Source organism: Oncorhynchus kisutch, unplaced genomic scaffold (assembly GCF_002021735.2).
Source record: "Oncorhynchus kisutch isolate 150728-3 unplaced genomic scaffold, Okis_V2 Okis01b-Okis20b_hom, whole genome shotgun sequence".
NCBI lineage: Eukaryota > Metazoa > Chordata > Actinopteri > Salmoniformes > Salmonidae > Oncorhynchus > Oncorhynchus kisutch.
The window spans coordinates 9,481,951-9,498,887 of NW_022261978.1; the positions used below are offsets into that span (position 1 = coordinate 9,481,951).

At 41.4% G+C, this 16,937-nt stretch overlaps 1 protein-coding gene across 1 annotated transcript in view; it reads right to left on the reverse strand.

Moving 5' to 3' along the window:
• Window positions 1-291: 291 nt before the first annotated feature.
• Window positions 292-16,937, reverse strand: part of LOC116358953 (serine/threonine-protein kinase/endoribonuclease IRE1-like) — a 74,179-nt gene continuing 57,533 nt past the window's right edge. Inside the window, 8 exon segments of the mRNA XM_031811404.1 lie at window positions 292-1,824; window positions 3,463-4,176; window positions 9,628-9,695; window positions 10,307-10,430; window positions 12,741-12,868; window positions 12,963-13,119; window positions 14,379-14,583; window positions 16,243-16,337. Coding sequence (XP_031667264.1) covers window positions 3,994-4,176; window positions 9,628-9,695; window positions 10,307-10,430; window positions 12,741-12,868; window positions 12,963-13,119; window positions 14,379-14,583; window positions 16,243-16,337 — 960 coding nt within the window. The 3' untranslated portion in view covers window positions 292-1,824; window positions 3,463-3,993.

Below are 16,937 nucleotides of genomic sequence, written 5' to 3' on the forward strand. Positions count from 1 at the left end.
CCACATTCATGTTGATAAAGAACACAATACCGGTCGGTTTAGTTCACTATGAGACGTTCACCACATTCATGTTGATAAAGAACACAATACCGGTCGGTTTAGTTCACCACGAGATGTTCACCACATTCATGTTGATGAAGAACACAATACCGGTCGGTTTAGTTCACTACGAGATGTTCACCACATTCATGTTGATGAAGAACACAATACCGGTCGGTTTAGTTCACTACGAGATGTTCACTACGAGACGTTCACCACATTCATGTTGATAAAGAACACAATACCGGTCGGTTTAGTTCACCACAAGATGTTCAAAACATGTTTATTTATTTATTTTCATTTTATTATTCCAAAAACCCAAAGTATAAAAGTTTTCCCTCAAAGGTCTGCATCTGTGAAGAAAACAGACAGCAGTCTGGGATTAATCCATAAAGTATCACCTCATTCATAATTAAAGGAATATGGATCGTCAATGTGCTTTTACATTGGTACAAATGATCCTACCGGTGTTTCCCACCTATTCCCTTCATAGTGCCCCTACTATCCCCTTAGTGCACTACATAGAGAATAGGGCTTCAGATTTGTGCACTACATAGAGAATAGGGCTTCAGATTTGACCCCTACCTTCCCCTTAGTGCACTACATAGAGAATAGGGCTTCAGATTTGACCCCTACTATCCCCTTAGTGCACTACATAGAGAATAGGGCTTCAGATTTGTGCACTACATAGAGAATAGGGCTTCAGATTTGACCCCTACCTTCCCCTTAGTGCACTACATAGAGAATAGGGCTTCAGATTTGACCCCTACTATCCCCTTAGTGCACTACATAGAGAATAGGGCTTCAGATTTGACCCCTACTATCCCCTTAGTGCACTACATAGAGAATAGGGCTTCAGATTTGACCCCTACTATCCGCTTAGTGCACTACATAGAGAATAGGGCTTCAGATTTGACCCCTACCTTCACCTTAGTGCACTACATAGAGAATAGGGCTTCAGATTTGACCCCCACTTTTTTTTTCTACTTAGTGGATCTCCAATGGCGTCAGTCTTCAGAGTAGTGTATAAAACTATCCTATCAGAGCAGTGTATAAAACTATCCTATCAGAGCAGTGTATAAAACTATCCTATCAGAGCAGTGTATAAAACTATCCTATCAGAGCAGTGTATAAAACTATCAGAGCAGTGTATAAAACTATCCTATCAGAGCAGTGTATAAAACTATCCTATCAGAGCAGTGTATTAAACTATCCTATCAGAGCAGTGTATAAAACTATCCTATCAGAGCAGTGTATTAAACTACCCTATCAGAGCAGTGTATTAAACTACCCTATCAGAGCAGTGTATTAAACTACCCTATCAGAGCAGTGTATTAAACTATCCTATCAGAGCAGTGTATAAAACTATCCTATCAGACTATCCTATCAGAGCAGTGTATAAAATATCCTATCAGACTATCCTATCAGACTATCCTATCAGAGCAGTGTATAAAACTATCCTATCAGACTATCCTATCAGAGCAGTGTATTAAACTAACCTATCAGACTATCCTATCAGAGCAGTGTATAAAACTATCCTATCAGACTATCCTATCAGACTATCCTATCAGAGCAGTGTATAAAACTATCCTATCAGAGCAGCGTATTAAACTATCCTATCAGACTATCCTATCAGAGCAGTATATTAAACTATCCTATCAGACTATCCTATCAGAGCAGTGTATAAAACTACCCTATCAGAGCAGTGTATAAAACGATCCTATCAGAGCAGCGTATTAAACTAACCTATCAGACTATCCTATCAGAGCAGTGTATTAAACTAACCTATCAGAGCAGTGTATTAAACAATCCTATCAGACTATCCTATCAGAGCAGTATATTAAACTATCCTATCAGACTATCCTATCAGAGCAGTGTATAAAACTACCCTATCAGAGCAGTGTATAAAACTATCCTATCAGAGCAGTGTATAAAACTACCCTATCAGAGCAGTGTATAAAACTATCCTATCAGAGCAGTGTATAAAACTATCCTATCAGAGCAGTGTATTAAACTAACCTATCAGAGCAGTGTATTAAACTAACCTATCAGACTATCCTATCAGAGGTTAGTTTAATACACTGCTCTGATAGGATAGTCTGATAGGATAGTTTCATACACTGCTCTGATAGGATAGTCTGATAGGTTAGTTTAATACACTGCTCTGATAGGATAGTCTGATAGGTTAGTTTCATACACTGCTCTGATAGGATAGTCTGATAGGTTAGTTTAATACACTGCTCTGTTAGGATAGTCTGATAGGTTAGTTTAATACACTGCTCTGATAGGATAGTCTGATAGGTTAGTTTAATACACTGCTCTGATAGGATAGTCTGATAGGTTAGTTTAATACACTGCTCTGATAGGATAGTCTGATAGGTTAGTTTAATACACTGCTCTGTTAGGATAGTCTGATAGGTTAGTTTCATACACTGCTCTGATAGGATAGTCTGATAGGTTAGTTTAATACACTGCTCTGATAGGATAGTCTGATAGGTTAGTTTAATACACTGCTCTGTTAGGATAGTCTGATAGGTTAGTTTAATACACTGCTCTGATAGGATAGTCTGATAGGTTAGTTTAATACACTGCTCTGTTAGGATAGTCTGATAGGTTAGTTTAATACACTGCTCTGATAGGATAGTCTGATAGCAGTGTATTAAACTAACCTATCAGAGCAGTGTATTAGACTAACCTATCAGACTATCCTATCAGAGCAGTGTATTAAACTAACCTATCAGACTATCCTATCAGAGCAGCGTATTAAACTAACCTATCAGACTATCCTAACAGAGCAGTGTATTAAACTAACCTATCAGACTATCCTATCAGAGGTTAGTTTAATACACTGCTCTGATAGGATAGTCTGATAGGTTAGTTTAATACACTGCTCTGATAGGATAGTCTGATAGCAGTGTATTAAACTAACCTATCAGAGCAGTGTATTAGACTAACCTATCAGACTATCCTATCAGAGCAGTGTATTAAACTAACCTATCAGACTATCCTATCAGAGCAGTGTATTAAACTAACCTATCAGACTATCCTATCAGAGCAGCGTATTAAACTAACCTATCAGACTATCCTATCAGAGCAGCGTATTAAACTAACCTATCAGACTATCCTATCAGAGCAGTGTATTAAACTAACCTATCAGACTATCCTATCAGAGCAGTGTATTAAACTAACCTATCAGACTATCCTATCAGAGCAGTGTATTAGACTAACCTATCAGACTATCCTATCAGAGCAGCGTATTAAACTAACCTATCAGACTATCCTATCAGAGCAGTGTATTAAACTAACCTATCAGACTATCCTATCAGAGCAGTGTATTAAACTAACCTATCAGACTATCCTATCAGAGCAGTGTATTAAACTAACCTATCAGACTATCCTATCAGAGCAGTGTATTAAACTAACCTATCAGACTATCCTATCAGAGCAGTGTATTAAACTAACCTATCAGAGCAGTGTATTAGACTAACCTATCAGACTATCCTATCAGAGCAGCGTATTAAACTAACCTATCAGACTATCCTATCAGAGCAGAAAATAATGTGCTTCACAGACACGAACATCAGAGCAGGTGAAAGTTAAAATCAGTTAATCTTGTACGAGTAAAACATTTGCAGCATTTAAAAAGCTTTTGTCTTGGAGTGTACCAGTCCGTCTCTGAATATTCATGAGGGAGTCATTCAGCAGTCTGCCTCTGAATATTCATGAGGCAGTCATTCAGCAGTCTGCCTCTGAATATTCATGAGGCAATCATTCCGGCTCTACTACAGGAAGTGAATTTACACTTTGAAATTGGAGTCATTTAGCAGACACTCTTATCCAGAGCAACTTACAGGAGCCAGTGTGGTTAGGTGCCTTGCTCAAGGGCACATTAGCAGATTTTCACTTTAGTCGGCTGGGGATTTGAACCAGCGACCTTTCCTGTGTGTGTGTGTGTTATTTAACAGTGGGGGGCAGGTAGTAGGGTTGGAAAAGTCTCTCGTGTGAACAGCTGCTGAGCGCAGTGTGTGTGTGTAGCAGTAACCGCGGGAACCGGGAGGTGAAGTAACTAACGAAGCCTTCAGGCACCTCCCCTAACGTCTCCTGGACCTCCGCTGGCAACTCGTGGTAGTGGTGCTTCTACAGACACGGAAACACACAGAGAGAGGGAGAGGGAGAGAGGAGAGAGAACGGGAGAGGGAAAGAGAGAGAGGGAGAGATGAAGAGAGGGAGAGACAGGAAGAGAGAGAGAGACAGGAAGAGAGAGAGATGAAGACAGAGAGACAGATGAAGAGAGAGAGAGATGAAGACAGAGAGAGAGATGAAGAGAGGGAGAGACAGGAAGAGAGAGAGACAAAGGAAGATAGAGAGAGAGCGACACAGGAAGAGAGAGGGAGAGATGAAGAGAGGGAGAGACAGGAAGAGAGAGAGAGACACAGGAAGACAGAGAGAGAGACAGGAAGAGAGAGGGAGAGAGAGACAGGAAGAGAGAGATGAAGACAGAGAGAGAGGTGAAGAGAGGGAGAGAGAGAGAGAGAGACAGGAAGAGAGAGAGAGACAGGAAGAGAGAGAGAGACAGGAAGAGAGAGAGACACAGGAAGAGAGAGGGAGAGAGAGACAGGAAGAGAGAGGGAGAGACAGGAAGAGAGAGAGAGGGAGAGACAGGAAGAGAGAGAGAGGGAGAGACAGGAAGAGAGGAGAGACAGGAAGAGAGAGAGAGAGGGAGAGACAGGAAGAGAGAAGGAGAGACAGGAAGAGAGAGAGAGAGAGAGAGAGAGAGAGAGAGAGAGAGAGAGAGAGAGAGAGAGAGAGGGAAAGATAGGAAGAGAGAGAGAGACAGGAAGAGAAACAGGAAGTTCAACACTATCCTCCAACCATTTCAACATTTACCACTACTATAACACATTTTTGGCCTGAAAAAAGCAGCATGTTTCCCTTATTCCTCATGTCTCCTGTGTGAACAGGTGTATACACTGAGCGGACAAAACATTAAGAACCCCTTCCTAATATTGAGTTCCCTCCCTCCTCTAGCCCTTTTGCCCTGCGAACAACCTCAATTCGCTGGGGCATGGACTCTACAAGGTGTTGAAAGCCTTCCACAGGGATGCTGGCCCATGTTGACCTCCAATGCTTCCCACTTGGCTGGATGTCCTTTGGGTGGTGGACCATTCTTGATACACACAGGAAACTGTTAAAAGTGAAAAACCCAGCAGCGTTGCAGTTCTTGACCCAAGCCGGTGCACCTGGCACCTACTACCATACACCTTTCAAAGGCACTGAAATATTTAGTCTTTCCCATTCACCCTCTGAATGGTACACATACACAATCCATGTCTCCTCACCTTCATCGACACTGATTGAAGTGGATTTAACAAAGTGACATCAATAAGGGATCATAGCTTTCACCTGGATTCACCTGGTCAGTCTGTGTCATGGAAAGAATTCTTAAAGTTTTATCTACTCAGTGTATACTAGACTATACTATATATAACAGTATATATGTTTTGTATACTCAGTGTATACTATATATAACAGTATATATGTTTTGTATACTCAGTGTATACTATATATAACAGTATATATGTTTTGTATACTCAGTGTATACTAGACTATACTATATATAACAGTATATATGTTTTGTATACTCAGTGTATACTAGACTATACTATATATAACAGTATATATGTTTTGTGTATACTCAGTGTATACTAGACTATACTATATATAACAGTATATATGTTTTGTATACTCATTGTATACTATACTATATAAAACAGTATAAATGTTTTGTATACTCAGTGTATACTATACTATATATAACAGTATATATGTTTTGTATATACTCAGTGTATAATAGACTATACTATATATAGCAGTATATATGTTTTGTATACTCAGTGTATACTAGACTATACTATACATAACAGTATATATGTTTTGTATACTCAGTGTATACTAGACTATACTATATATAACAGTATATATGTTTTGTATACTCAGTGTATACTATACTATATATAACAGTATATATGTTTTGTATACTCAGTGTATACTATACTATATATAACAGTATATATGTTTTGTATACTCAGTGTATACTATACTATATATAACAGTATATATGTTTCGTATACTCAGTGTATACTATACTATATATAACAGTATATATGTTTTGTATACTCAGTGTATACTATACTATATATAACAGTATATATGTTTCGTATACTCAGTGTATACTATACTATATATAACAGTATATATGTTTTGTATATACTCAGTGTATAATAGACTATACTATATATAGCAGTATATATGTTTTGTATACTCAGTGTATACTAGACTATACTATACATAACAGTATATATGTTTTGTATACTCAGTGTATACTAGACTATACTATATATAACAGTATATATGTTTTGTATACTCATTGTATACTATACTATATAAAACAGTATAAATGTTTTGTATACTCAGTGTATACTATACTATATATAACAGTATATATGTTTTGTATATACTCAGTGTATAATAGACTATACTATATATAGCAGTATATATGTTTTGTATACTCAGTGTATACTATATATAACAGTATATATGTTTTGTATACTCAGTGTATACTATACTATACTATATATAACAGTATATATGTTTCGTATACTCAGTGTATACTATACTATATATAACAGTATATATGTTTTGTATACTCAGTGTATACTATACTATATATAACAGTATATATGTTTTGTGTATACTCAGTGTATACTATACTATACTATATATCGAGAGCATCCTGTCGGGCTGTAGCACCGCCTGGTACGGCAACTGCTCCGCCCACAACCGTAAGGCTCTCCAGAGGGTAGTGAGGTCTGCACAACGCATCACCGGGGGCAAACTACCTGCCCTCCAGGACACCTACACCATCCGATGTCACAGGAAGGCCATAAAGATCATCAAGGACAGCAACCACCCGAGCCACTGCCTGTTCACCCCGCTATCATCCAGAAGGCGAGGTCAGTACAGGTGCATCAAAGCTGGGACCGAGAGACTGAAAAACAGCTTCTATCTCAAGGCCATCAGACTGTTAAACAGCCACCACTAACATTGAGTGGCTACTGCCAACACACTGACTCAACTCCAGCCACTTTAATAATGGGATTTGATGGGAAATGATGTAAATATATCACTAGCCACTTTAAACAATGCTACCTAATATAATGTTTACATACCCTACATTATTCATCTCATATGCATACGTATATACTGTACTCTATATCATCTACTGCATCCTTATGTAATACATGTATCACTAGCCACTTTAACTATGCCACTTTGTTTACATACTCATCTCATATGTATATACTGTACTCGATATCATCTACTGTATCTTGCCTATGCTGCTCTGTACCATCACTCATTCATATATCTTTATGTACATATTCCTTATCCCCTTACACTTGTGTCTATAAGGTAGTAGTTTTGGAATTGTTAGTTAGATTACTTGTTGGTTATTACTGCATTGTCGGAACTAGAAGCACAAGCATTTCGCTACACTCGCATTAACATCTGCTAACCATGTGTATGTGACAAATAAAATTTGATTTGATTTGTTACCATTACCACCCATACCACTACTACTACCACCACCACTACTAACCTGTTACCATTACCACCCATACCACTACTACTACCACCACCATCACTAACCTGTTACCATTACCACCCATACCACTACTACCACCACCACTAACCTGTTACCATTACCACCCATACCACTACTACTACCACCACCACCACTAACCTGTTACCATTACCACCCATACCACTACTACTACTACCATCACTAACCTGTTACCATTTCCACCCATACCACTACTACTACCACCACCATCACTAACCTGTTACCATTACCACCCATACCACTACTACTACCACCATCACTAACCTGTTACCATTACCACCCATACCACTACTACTACCACCACCACTAACCTGTTACCATTACCACCCATACTACTACTACCACCATCACTAACCTGTTACCATTACCACTACTACTACCACCACCACCACTAACCTGTTACCATTACCACCCATACTACTACTACCACCATCACTAACCTGTTACCATTACCACCCATACTACTACTACCACCATCACTAAACTGTAATCATTACCACCCATACCACTACTACTACTACCACCATCACTAACCTGTTATCATTACCACCCATACCACTACTACTACCACCACTAACCTGTTACCATTACCACCCATACCACTACTACCACCACCACTAAACTGTTACCATTACCACCCATACCACTACTACTACCACCACTAACCTGTTATCATTACCACCCATACCACTACTACCACCATCACTAACCTGTTACCATTACCACCCATACCACTACTATTACCACCATAACTAACCTGTTACCATTACCACCCATACCACTACTATTACCACCACCATCACTAACCTGTTACCATTACCACCCATACCACTACTACTACCACCATCACTAACCTGTTACCAATACCACCCATACCACTACTATTACCACCACCATCACTAACCCGTTACCATTACCACCCATACCACTACTACTACCACCACTAACATTGAGTGGCTGCTGCCAACACACTGACTCAACTCCAGCCACTTTAATAATGGGAATTGATGGGAAATGATGTAAAATATATCACTAGCCACTTTAACTATGCCACTTGGTTTACATACTCATCTCATATGTATATACTGTACTCGATATCATCTACCGTATCTTGCCTATGCTGCTCTGTACCATCACTCATTCATATATCCTTATGTACATATTCTTTATCCCCTTACACTGTGTATAAGACAGTAGTTTTATTTTTGGAATTGTTAGTTAGATTACTTGTTGGTTATTACTGCATTGTCGGAACTAGAAGCACAAGCATTTCGCTACACTCGCATTAACATCTGCTAACCATGTGTATGTGACAAATAACATCTGCTAACCATGTGTATGTGACAAATACAATTTGATTTGATTTGATTATATAACAGTATATATGTTTTGTATACTCAGTGTATACTATACTATATATAACAGTATATATGTTTTGTATACTCAGTGTATACTATACTATATATAACAGTATATATGTTTTGTATACTCAGTGTATACTATACTATATATAACAGTATATATGTTTTGTGTATACTCAGTGTATACTAGACTATACTATATATAACAGTATATATGTTTTGTATACTCAGTGTATACTATACTATACTATATATAACAGTATATATGTTTTGTATACTCAGTGTATACTATACTATATATAACAGTATATATGTTTTGTATACTCAGTGTATACTATACTATATATAACAGTATATATGTTTTGTATACTCAGTGTATACTATACTATATATAACAGTATATATGTTTCGTATACTCAGTGTATACTATACTATATATAACAGTATATCTTATACCTTATTTCTCATGGCTCGGAGCATATATATAAATAACAGAGATACCTTATTTCTCATGGCTCGGAGCATATATATAAATAACAGAGATACCTTATTTCTCATGGCTCGGAGCAGGTCTCTGACTGAATTCCCTTTATACGTCCTGAACTTCCTCAGGTCTGGAGAGAAAACACAGAGAGATGAGTGTTACCTGTCTGAAGTGTTACCTGTCTGGTGTGTTACCTGCCTGGTGTGTTACCTGTCTGGTGTGTTACCTGTCTGGTGTGTTACCTGTCTGGTGTGTAACCTGTCTGGGGTGTAACCTGTCTGGTCTGTCTGGGGTGTTACCTGTCTGGTCTGTCTGGTGTGTTACCTGTCTGGTCTGTCTGGTGTGTTACCTGTCTGGTGTGTTACCTGTCTGGTCTGTCTGGTGTGTTACCTGTCTGGTGTGTTACCTGTCTGGTGTGTTACCTGTCTGGTCTGTCTGGTGTGTTACCTGTCTGGTGTGTTACCTGTCTGGTGTGTTACCTGTCTGGTTTGTCTGGTGTGTGTTACCTGTCTGGTGTGTTACCTGTCTGGTGTGTTTTACCTGTCAGGTGTGTTACCTGTCTGATGTGTTACCTGTCTGGTGTGTTACCTGTCTGGTGTGTTACCTGTCTGGTGTGTTACCTGTCTTGTGTGTTACCTGTCTGGTGTGTTACCTGTCAGGTGTGTTACCTGTCAGGTGTGTTACCTGTATGGTGTGTTACCTGTATGGTGTGTTACCTGTCTGATGTGTCTGGTGTGTTACCTGTCTGCAGAGGAACAGAGATGTGCATTCTCCAGTTGGTTCGTACTACAGCTCTGCCAGCCGTCTCCAGCCTCACCACCATGGTGCTGTCTGTAGGTTCCTTCTCTATACGGTCACTCACATCCTAACCAATCACATTTCAAATCAAATGTATTTATATAGCCCTTCGTACATCAGCTGATATCTCAAAGTGCTGTACAGAAACCCAGCCTAAAACCCCAAACAATGCAGGTGCAGAAGCACAGTGGCTAGGAAAAACTACTAACTAAAACTACAGTCAAATATCAACATACTAGGCTGATCTATAATGAGGAGTCATCTAATCTGTTTTACCTACTACTAACTAAAACTACAGTCAAATATCAACATACTAGGCTGATCTATAATGAGGAGTCATCTAATCTGTTTTACCTTCTACTAACTAAAACTACAGAAAAATATCAACATACTAGGCTGATCTATAATGAGGAGTCATCTAATCTGTTTTACCTTCTACTAACTAAAACTACAGTCAAATATCAACACACTAGGCTGATCTATAATGAGGAGTCATCTCATGCTGAATCACACTTTTGTCCCTCCAACAGTTAGTTTCAGGAGCCCTATTGTGATTATCAGCTGTCGTCAAACACACAAGGACATGAAGAGAGGACCCTCTGAGATTCTCTATTCTCTATCTAGATTCTCAATGGTTAGTTCTAGAAGACCCTCTAAGATCCTCTATTCTCTATCTAGATTCTCAACGGCTAGTTCTAGAAGACCCTCTAAGATCCTCTATTCTCTATCTAGATTCTCAACGGTTAGTTCGAGAAGACTCTCTAAGATTCTCTATTCTCTATCTAGATTCTCAACGGTTAGTTCTAGAAGACTCACTAAGATTCTCTATTCTCTATCTAGATTCTCAACGGCTAGTTCTAGAAGATTCTCTATTCTCTATCTAGATTCTCAACGGTTAATTCGAGAAGACTCTCTAAGATTCTCTATTCTCTATCTAGATTCTCAACGGTTAGTTCTAGAAGACTCTCTAAGATTCTCTATCTAGATTCTCAACGGTTAGTTCTAGAAGACTCTCTAAGATTCTCTATCTAGATTCTCAACGGTTAGTTCGAGAAGACTCTCTAAGATTCTCTATCTATATTCTCAACGGTTAGTTCGAGAAGACTCTCTAAGATTCTCTATTCTCTATCTAGATTCTCAACGGCTACTTCTAGAAGACTCTATCTAGATTCTCAACGGTTAGTTCGAGAAGATTCTCTATTCTCTATCTAGATTCTCAACGGTTAGTTCTAGAAGACTCTAAGATTCTCTATTCTCTATCTAGATTCTCAACGGTTAGTTCTAGAAGACTCTAAGATTCTCTATTCTCTATCTAGATTCTCAACGGTTAGTTCTAGAAGACTTTCTTCCTCTATTGTGTGTAGCAGAATCTACGAGATGAAAAGTTAAAAATACTTTGGTAGAGAGGTAGATGGGTAGAGGGGTAGGGTAGAGGGGTAGGGAGGTATAGGGGTAGGGTAGAGGGGTAGATGGGTAGAGGGGTAGGGAGGTATAGGGGTAGGGTAGAGGGGTAGATGGGTAGAGGGGTAGAGGGGTAGAGGGGTAGGGAGGTAGAGGGGTAGGGTAGAGGGGTAGATGGGTAGAGGGGTAGAGGGGTAGAGGGGTAGGGAGGTAGAGGGGTAGGGTAGAGGGGTAGGGAGGTATAGGGGTAGGGTAGAGGGGTAGATGGGTAGAGGGGTAGGGAGGTAGAGGGGTAGGGTAGAGGGGTAGGGAGGTATAGGGGTAGGGTAGAGGGGTAGGGGGGTAGAGGGGTAGGGAGGCAGAGCGGTAGGGAGGTAGAGGGGTAGGGAGGTAGGGGGGTAGGGGTAGAGGTAGCGGGGTAGAGGTAGAGGGGTAGGTGGGTAGAGGGGTAGGGGGTAGAGGTAGAGGGGTAGAGGTAGAGGGGTAGGTGGGTAGAGGGGTAGGGGGTAGAGGGGTAGGGGGTAGAGGTAGCGGGGTAGAGGTAGAGGGGTAGGGGGTAGAGGGGTAGGTAGGTAGAGGGGTAGGTGGGTAGAGGGGTAGGTGGGTAGAGGGGTAGGTGGGTAGAGGGGTAGGGGGGTAGAGGTAGAGGTAGAGGGGTAGAGGTAGAGGGGTAGGTGGGTAGAGGGGTAGAGGTAGAGGGGTAGGTGGGTAGAGGGGTAGGGAGGTAGAGGGGTAGGGTAGAGGGGTAGGTGGGTAGAGGGGTAGGGAGGTAGAGGGGTAGAGGTAGAGGGGTAGGGAGGTAGAGGGGTAGGGAGGTAGGGGGGTAGGGGGTAGAGGTAGAGGGGTAGAGGTAGAGGGGTAGGTGGGTAGAGGGGTAGGAAGGTAGGGGGGTAGAGGGGTAGGGGGTAGAGGGGTAGAGGGGTAGGGGGTAGAGGTAGAGGTAGAGGGGTAGGTGGGTAGAGGGGTAGAGGGGTACCTGGAAGAACTGAAGTTGCTTATCAGGGCTCCAGAAGAACGGGTGTTTAAGAATAGAGGAAGTGGAGGGGCGGGACTCTGGATCGCTGTTGATCATTCGCTCTATCAGGTCCCGCGCTATGACGTCATCTGACGGACACACAACACAGCCAATTAGAGCACAGCTCTCAATCAGAATCACAGAATCTCAAGAGTCTCTAAACGACAGACGACACACACCCACCATGCACGTCTTCCAGGAAGTGTGTGAGGAAGTACTCCCCGGTCAGGATGTTAGCTTGGCGTCGTAGCGTGTCACCAAACGGGTGCTGCCCCCTACTGACCACGTAGTAGAACACACAGCCTGCCGAGAACACATCCACCGCCTGGTCACAACGGGTCTAGAGAGAGACACAACATTATTATAGTTAGAACACTGTAGAACACAGGAAGTAGTATTATAGTAGTAGTAGAACACATCCACCGCCTGGTCACAACGGGTCTAGAGAGAGACACAACATTATTATAGTTAGAACACTGTAGAACACAGGAAGTAGTATTATAGTAGTAGTAGAACACATCCACCGCCTGGTCACAATGGGTCTAGAGAGAGACACAACATTATTATAGTTAGAACACTGTAGAACACAGGAAGTAGTATTATAGTAGTAGTAGAACACACTAGAGAGAGGAGTAGTATTATAGTAGTAGTAGAACACACTAGAGAGGAGTAGTATTATAGTAGTAGTAGAACACACTAGAGAGGAGTAGTATTATAGTAGTAGTAGAACACACTAGAGAGATGAGTAGTATTATAGTAGTAGTAGAACACACTAGAGAGGAGTAGTATTATAGTAGTAGTAGAACACACTAGAGAGAGGAGTAGTATTATAGTAGTAGTAGAACACACTAGAGAGAGAGAGGAGTAGTATTATAGTAGAACACACTAGAGAGAGGAGTAGTATTATAGTAGTAGTAGAACACACTAGAGAGGAGTAGTATTATAGTAGTAGTAGAACACACTAGAGAGAGGAGTAGTATTATAGTAGTAGTAGAACACACTAGAGAGAGGAGTAGTATTATAGTAGTAGTAGAGCACACTAGAGAGGAGTAGTATTATAGTAGTAGTAGAACACACTAGAGAGGAGTAGTATTATAGTAGTAGTAGAACACACTAGAGAGGAGTAGTATTATAGTAGTAGTAGAACACACTAGAGAGAGGAGTAGTATTATAGTAGTAGTAGAACCCAGTAGAACAAACAGCCTGCTGGGAACTGAAGTCTTTCATGTCACAGAGGATGTAAAGATATCAAAACCTTATAGTATTTAATTAATTAATTACTTTGTGTGTGTGTGTGTGTGTGTGTGTGTGTGTGTGTGTGTGTGTGTGTGTGTGTGTGTGTGTGTGTGTGTGTGTGTGTGTGTGTGTGTGTCTGTGTGTGTCTGTGTCTGTGTGTGTCTGTGTGTGTGTGTGTGTGTGTGTGTGTGTGCGTGTGCGTCTGCGTCTGCGTGTGCGTGTGCGTGTGCGTCTGCGTGTGCGTGTCTGTGTGTGTGTGTGTGTGTGTCTGTGTGTGTGTGTGTGTGTGTGTGTGTGTGTGTGTGTGTGTGTGTGTGTGTGTGTGTGCGTGTGTGTGTGTGTGTGTGTCTCTGTATCTCTCACCGGGTTGTTTCCCGGTGTGTCCAGCAGTACTTCCGGGGCGATCCACCCCTCTGTCCCCGGTATCCCCGAGCGGAGAGAGAAACTAGTCCTTCCCTCAGGGATCTTTTTACACAGGCCGAAGTCTGATATCAGCGCTCTCACCCGCCCCAGGGGCCCTGGCTGAGACAACAGGATGTTACGAGGCTTCAGATCCCTGTGGACTGGAGACCGGAGAGAGAGATGGAGAGAGAGACCAGAGAGAGACCGGAGAGAGATGGAGAGAGAGATCGGAGAGAGATCGGAGAGAGAGATGGAGAGAGAGACCGGAGAGAGATGGAGAGAGAGATGGAGAGAGACCGGAGAGAGAGATGGAGAGAGAGGGAGAGAGAGATGGAGAGATGAGAGAGAGACCGGAGAGAGAGATGGAGAGAGAGAGATGGAGAGAGAGAGATGGAGAGAGAGATGGAGAGATGAGAGAGAGAGAGAGAGACCGGAGAGAGAGAGAGAGAGATGGAGAGAGAGAGAGATGAGAGAGAGAGATGGAGAGAGACCGGAGAGAGAGAGAGAGAGATGGAGAGAGAGAGAAGTTAACAAATGGAGGGAGAGAGGTGTCAACAGTGGTATTGTCAAATCACTAAACCTAGAGTCTCGAGTCCCTTGTGTTTGAGTCTGAGTCTGAGTCCAGTCTCGAGTCTAGGACGTGGTTTAGGACGTGGGATTGTGGATGCCAGGTCATCTGATGCAGCACTCCATCACTCTCCTTCTTGGTCAAATAGCCCTTACACAGCCTGGAGGTGTGTTGGGTCATTGTCCTGTTGAAGAACAAACACTAAGCCCAAACCAGATGGGATGGTATATCGCTGCAGAATGCTGTGGTAGCCATGCTGGGTAAGTGTGCCTTGAATTCTAAATAAATAACTGACAGTGTCACCAGCAGAGCAGTCCCACACCATAACACCTCCTCCTCCAAGCTTCACGGTGGGAACCACACATGCGGAGATCATCTGTTCACCTACTACCAATGGATTTCACGAGAAAAAGGGGTAACAAAAATAAATAAATAAAAATATGTTTTTTCAACTCTGAAGTATTTATTTTGGCAATTTCTGAAGCTCTAATGAACTTATCCTCTGCAGCATGGGTAACTCCTGGTCCTCCTTTCCTGTGGCGGTCCTCATGAGAGCCAGTTAACTCTAATGAACTTATCCTCTGCAGCATGGGTAACTCTGGGTCTTCCTTTCCTGTGGCGGTCCTCATGAGAGCCAGTTAACTCTAATGAACTTATCCTCTGCAGCATGGGTAACTCTGGGTCTTCCTTTCCTGTGGCGGTCCTCATGAGAGCCAGTTAACTCTAATGAACTTATCCTCTGCAGCATGGGTAACTCCTGGTCCTCCTTTCCTGTGGCGGTCCTCATGAGAGCCAGTTAACTCTAATGAACTGATCCTCTGCAGCATGGGTAACTCTGGGTCTTCCTTTCCTGTGGCGGTCCTCATGAGAGCCAGTTAACTCTAATGAACTTATCCTCTGCAGCATGGGTAACTCCTGGTCCTCCTTTCCTGTGGTGGTCCTCATGAGAGCCAGTTAACTCTAATGAACTTATCCTCTGCAGCATGGGCAACTCCTGGTCTTCTTCATGGGTAACTCTCATGGGCACGTCATAGTTCTGATGTCTTCACTACTATTCCACAATGTAGAAAATAGTTTTAAAAATATTTTTTTTTTTTAAACCTTCAATGAGTGAGTGTGTCCAAACTTTTGATTGGTACTTTATGTTGGGTGAGTGAGACCACACAAGGAAGGAAGGAAGGAAGGTAGGTAGGTAGGTAGGTAGGGGATGGGTCGGGTCGGACGGACGGACAGACAGCTGTAATATAGTACCTATGTTTTAGTGAGTGGAGGTGGCTGAGACCACACATGGTCTGTTGTAAGTACACGTGACAGGGCTGAGACCCAGCGTGGCACGACGGATCTTCCACATACTGGGAGACGTAGAGGAACACACAGGTTATACACATTACAGATATAGGCACTAAACAAGGTTATATAATATACACTAATACCAGGAGTATCTATTAAGACACACTACCAGGTTATATAGTATACACGAACCAGGTTATATATATACACTACCAGGTTATATACACACTAACCAGTTTATAGATATCACGACCAGTTTAATATATACAAATACCAGGTTATATACACACTCCAGTTAGATATACCACTACAGGTTATAATCTATACACTACCATGTTTATATATATACCCTACCAGGTTATAATACACACTACCAGGTTAATTATACACTCCAGGTTATATATATACACTACCAGGTTATATACACCACTACCAGGTTATATCTATCACACTACCAGGGTTACTATATATTACAAACACTACCAGGTATATAATACCACTACCAGGTTAGATATACACTACCAGGTTATATATACACTACCAGGGTTATATACACACACAGGTTATATATACAACAATACACGGTTATATTATATCACTGACCAGGTTATATATACACTACCAGGTTATTAACCTACAGGTTATCCTACATACCAGGTTAG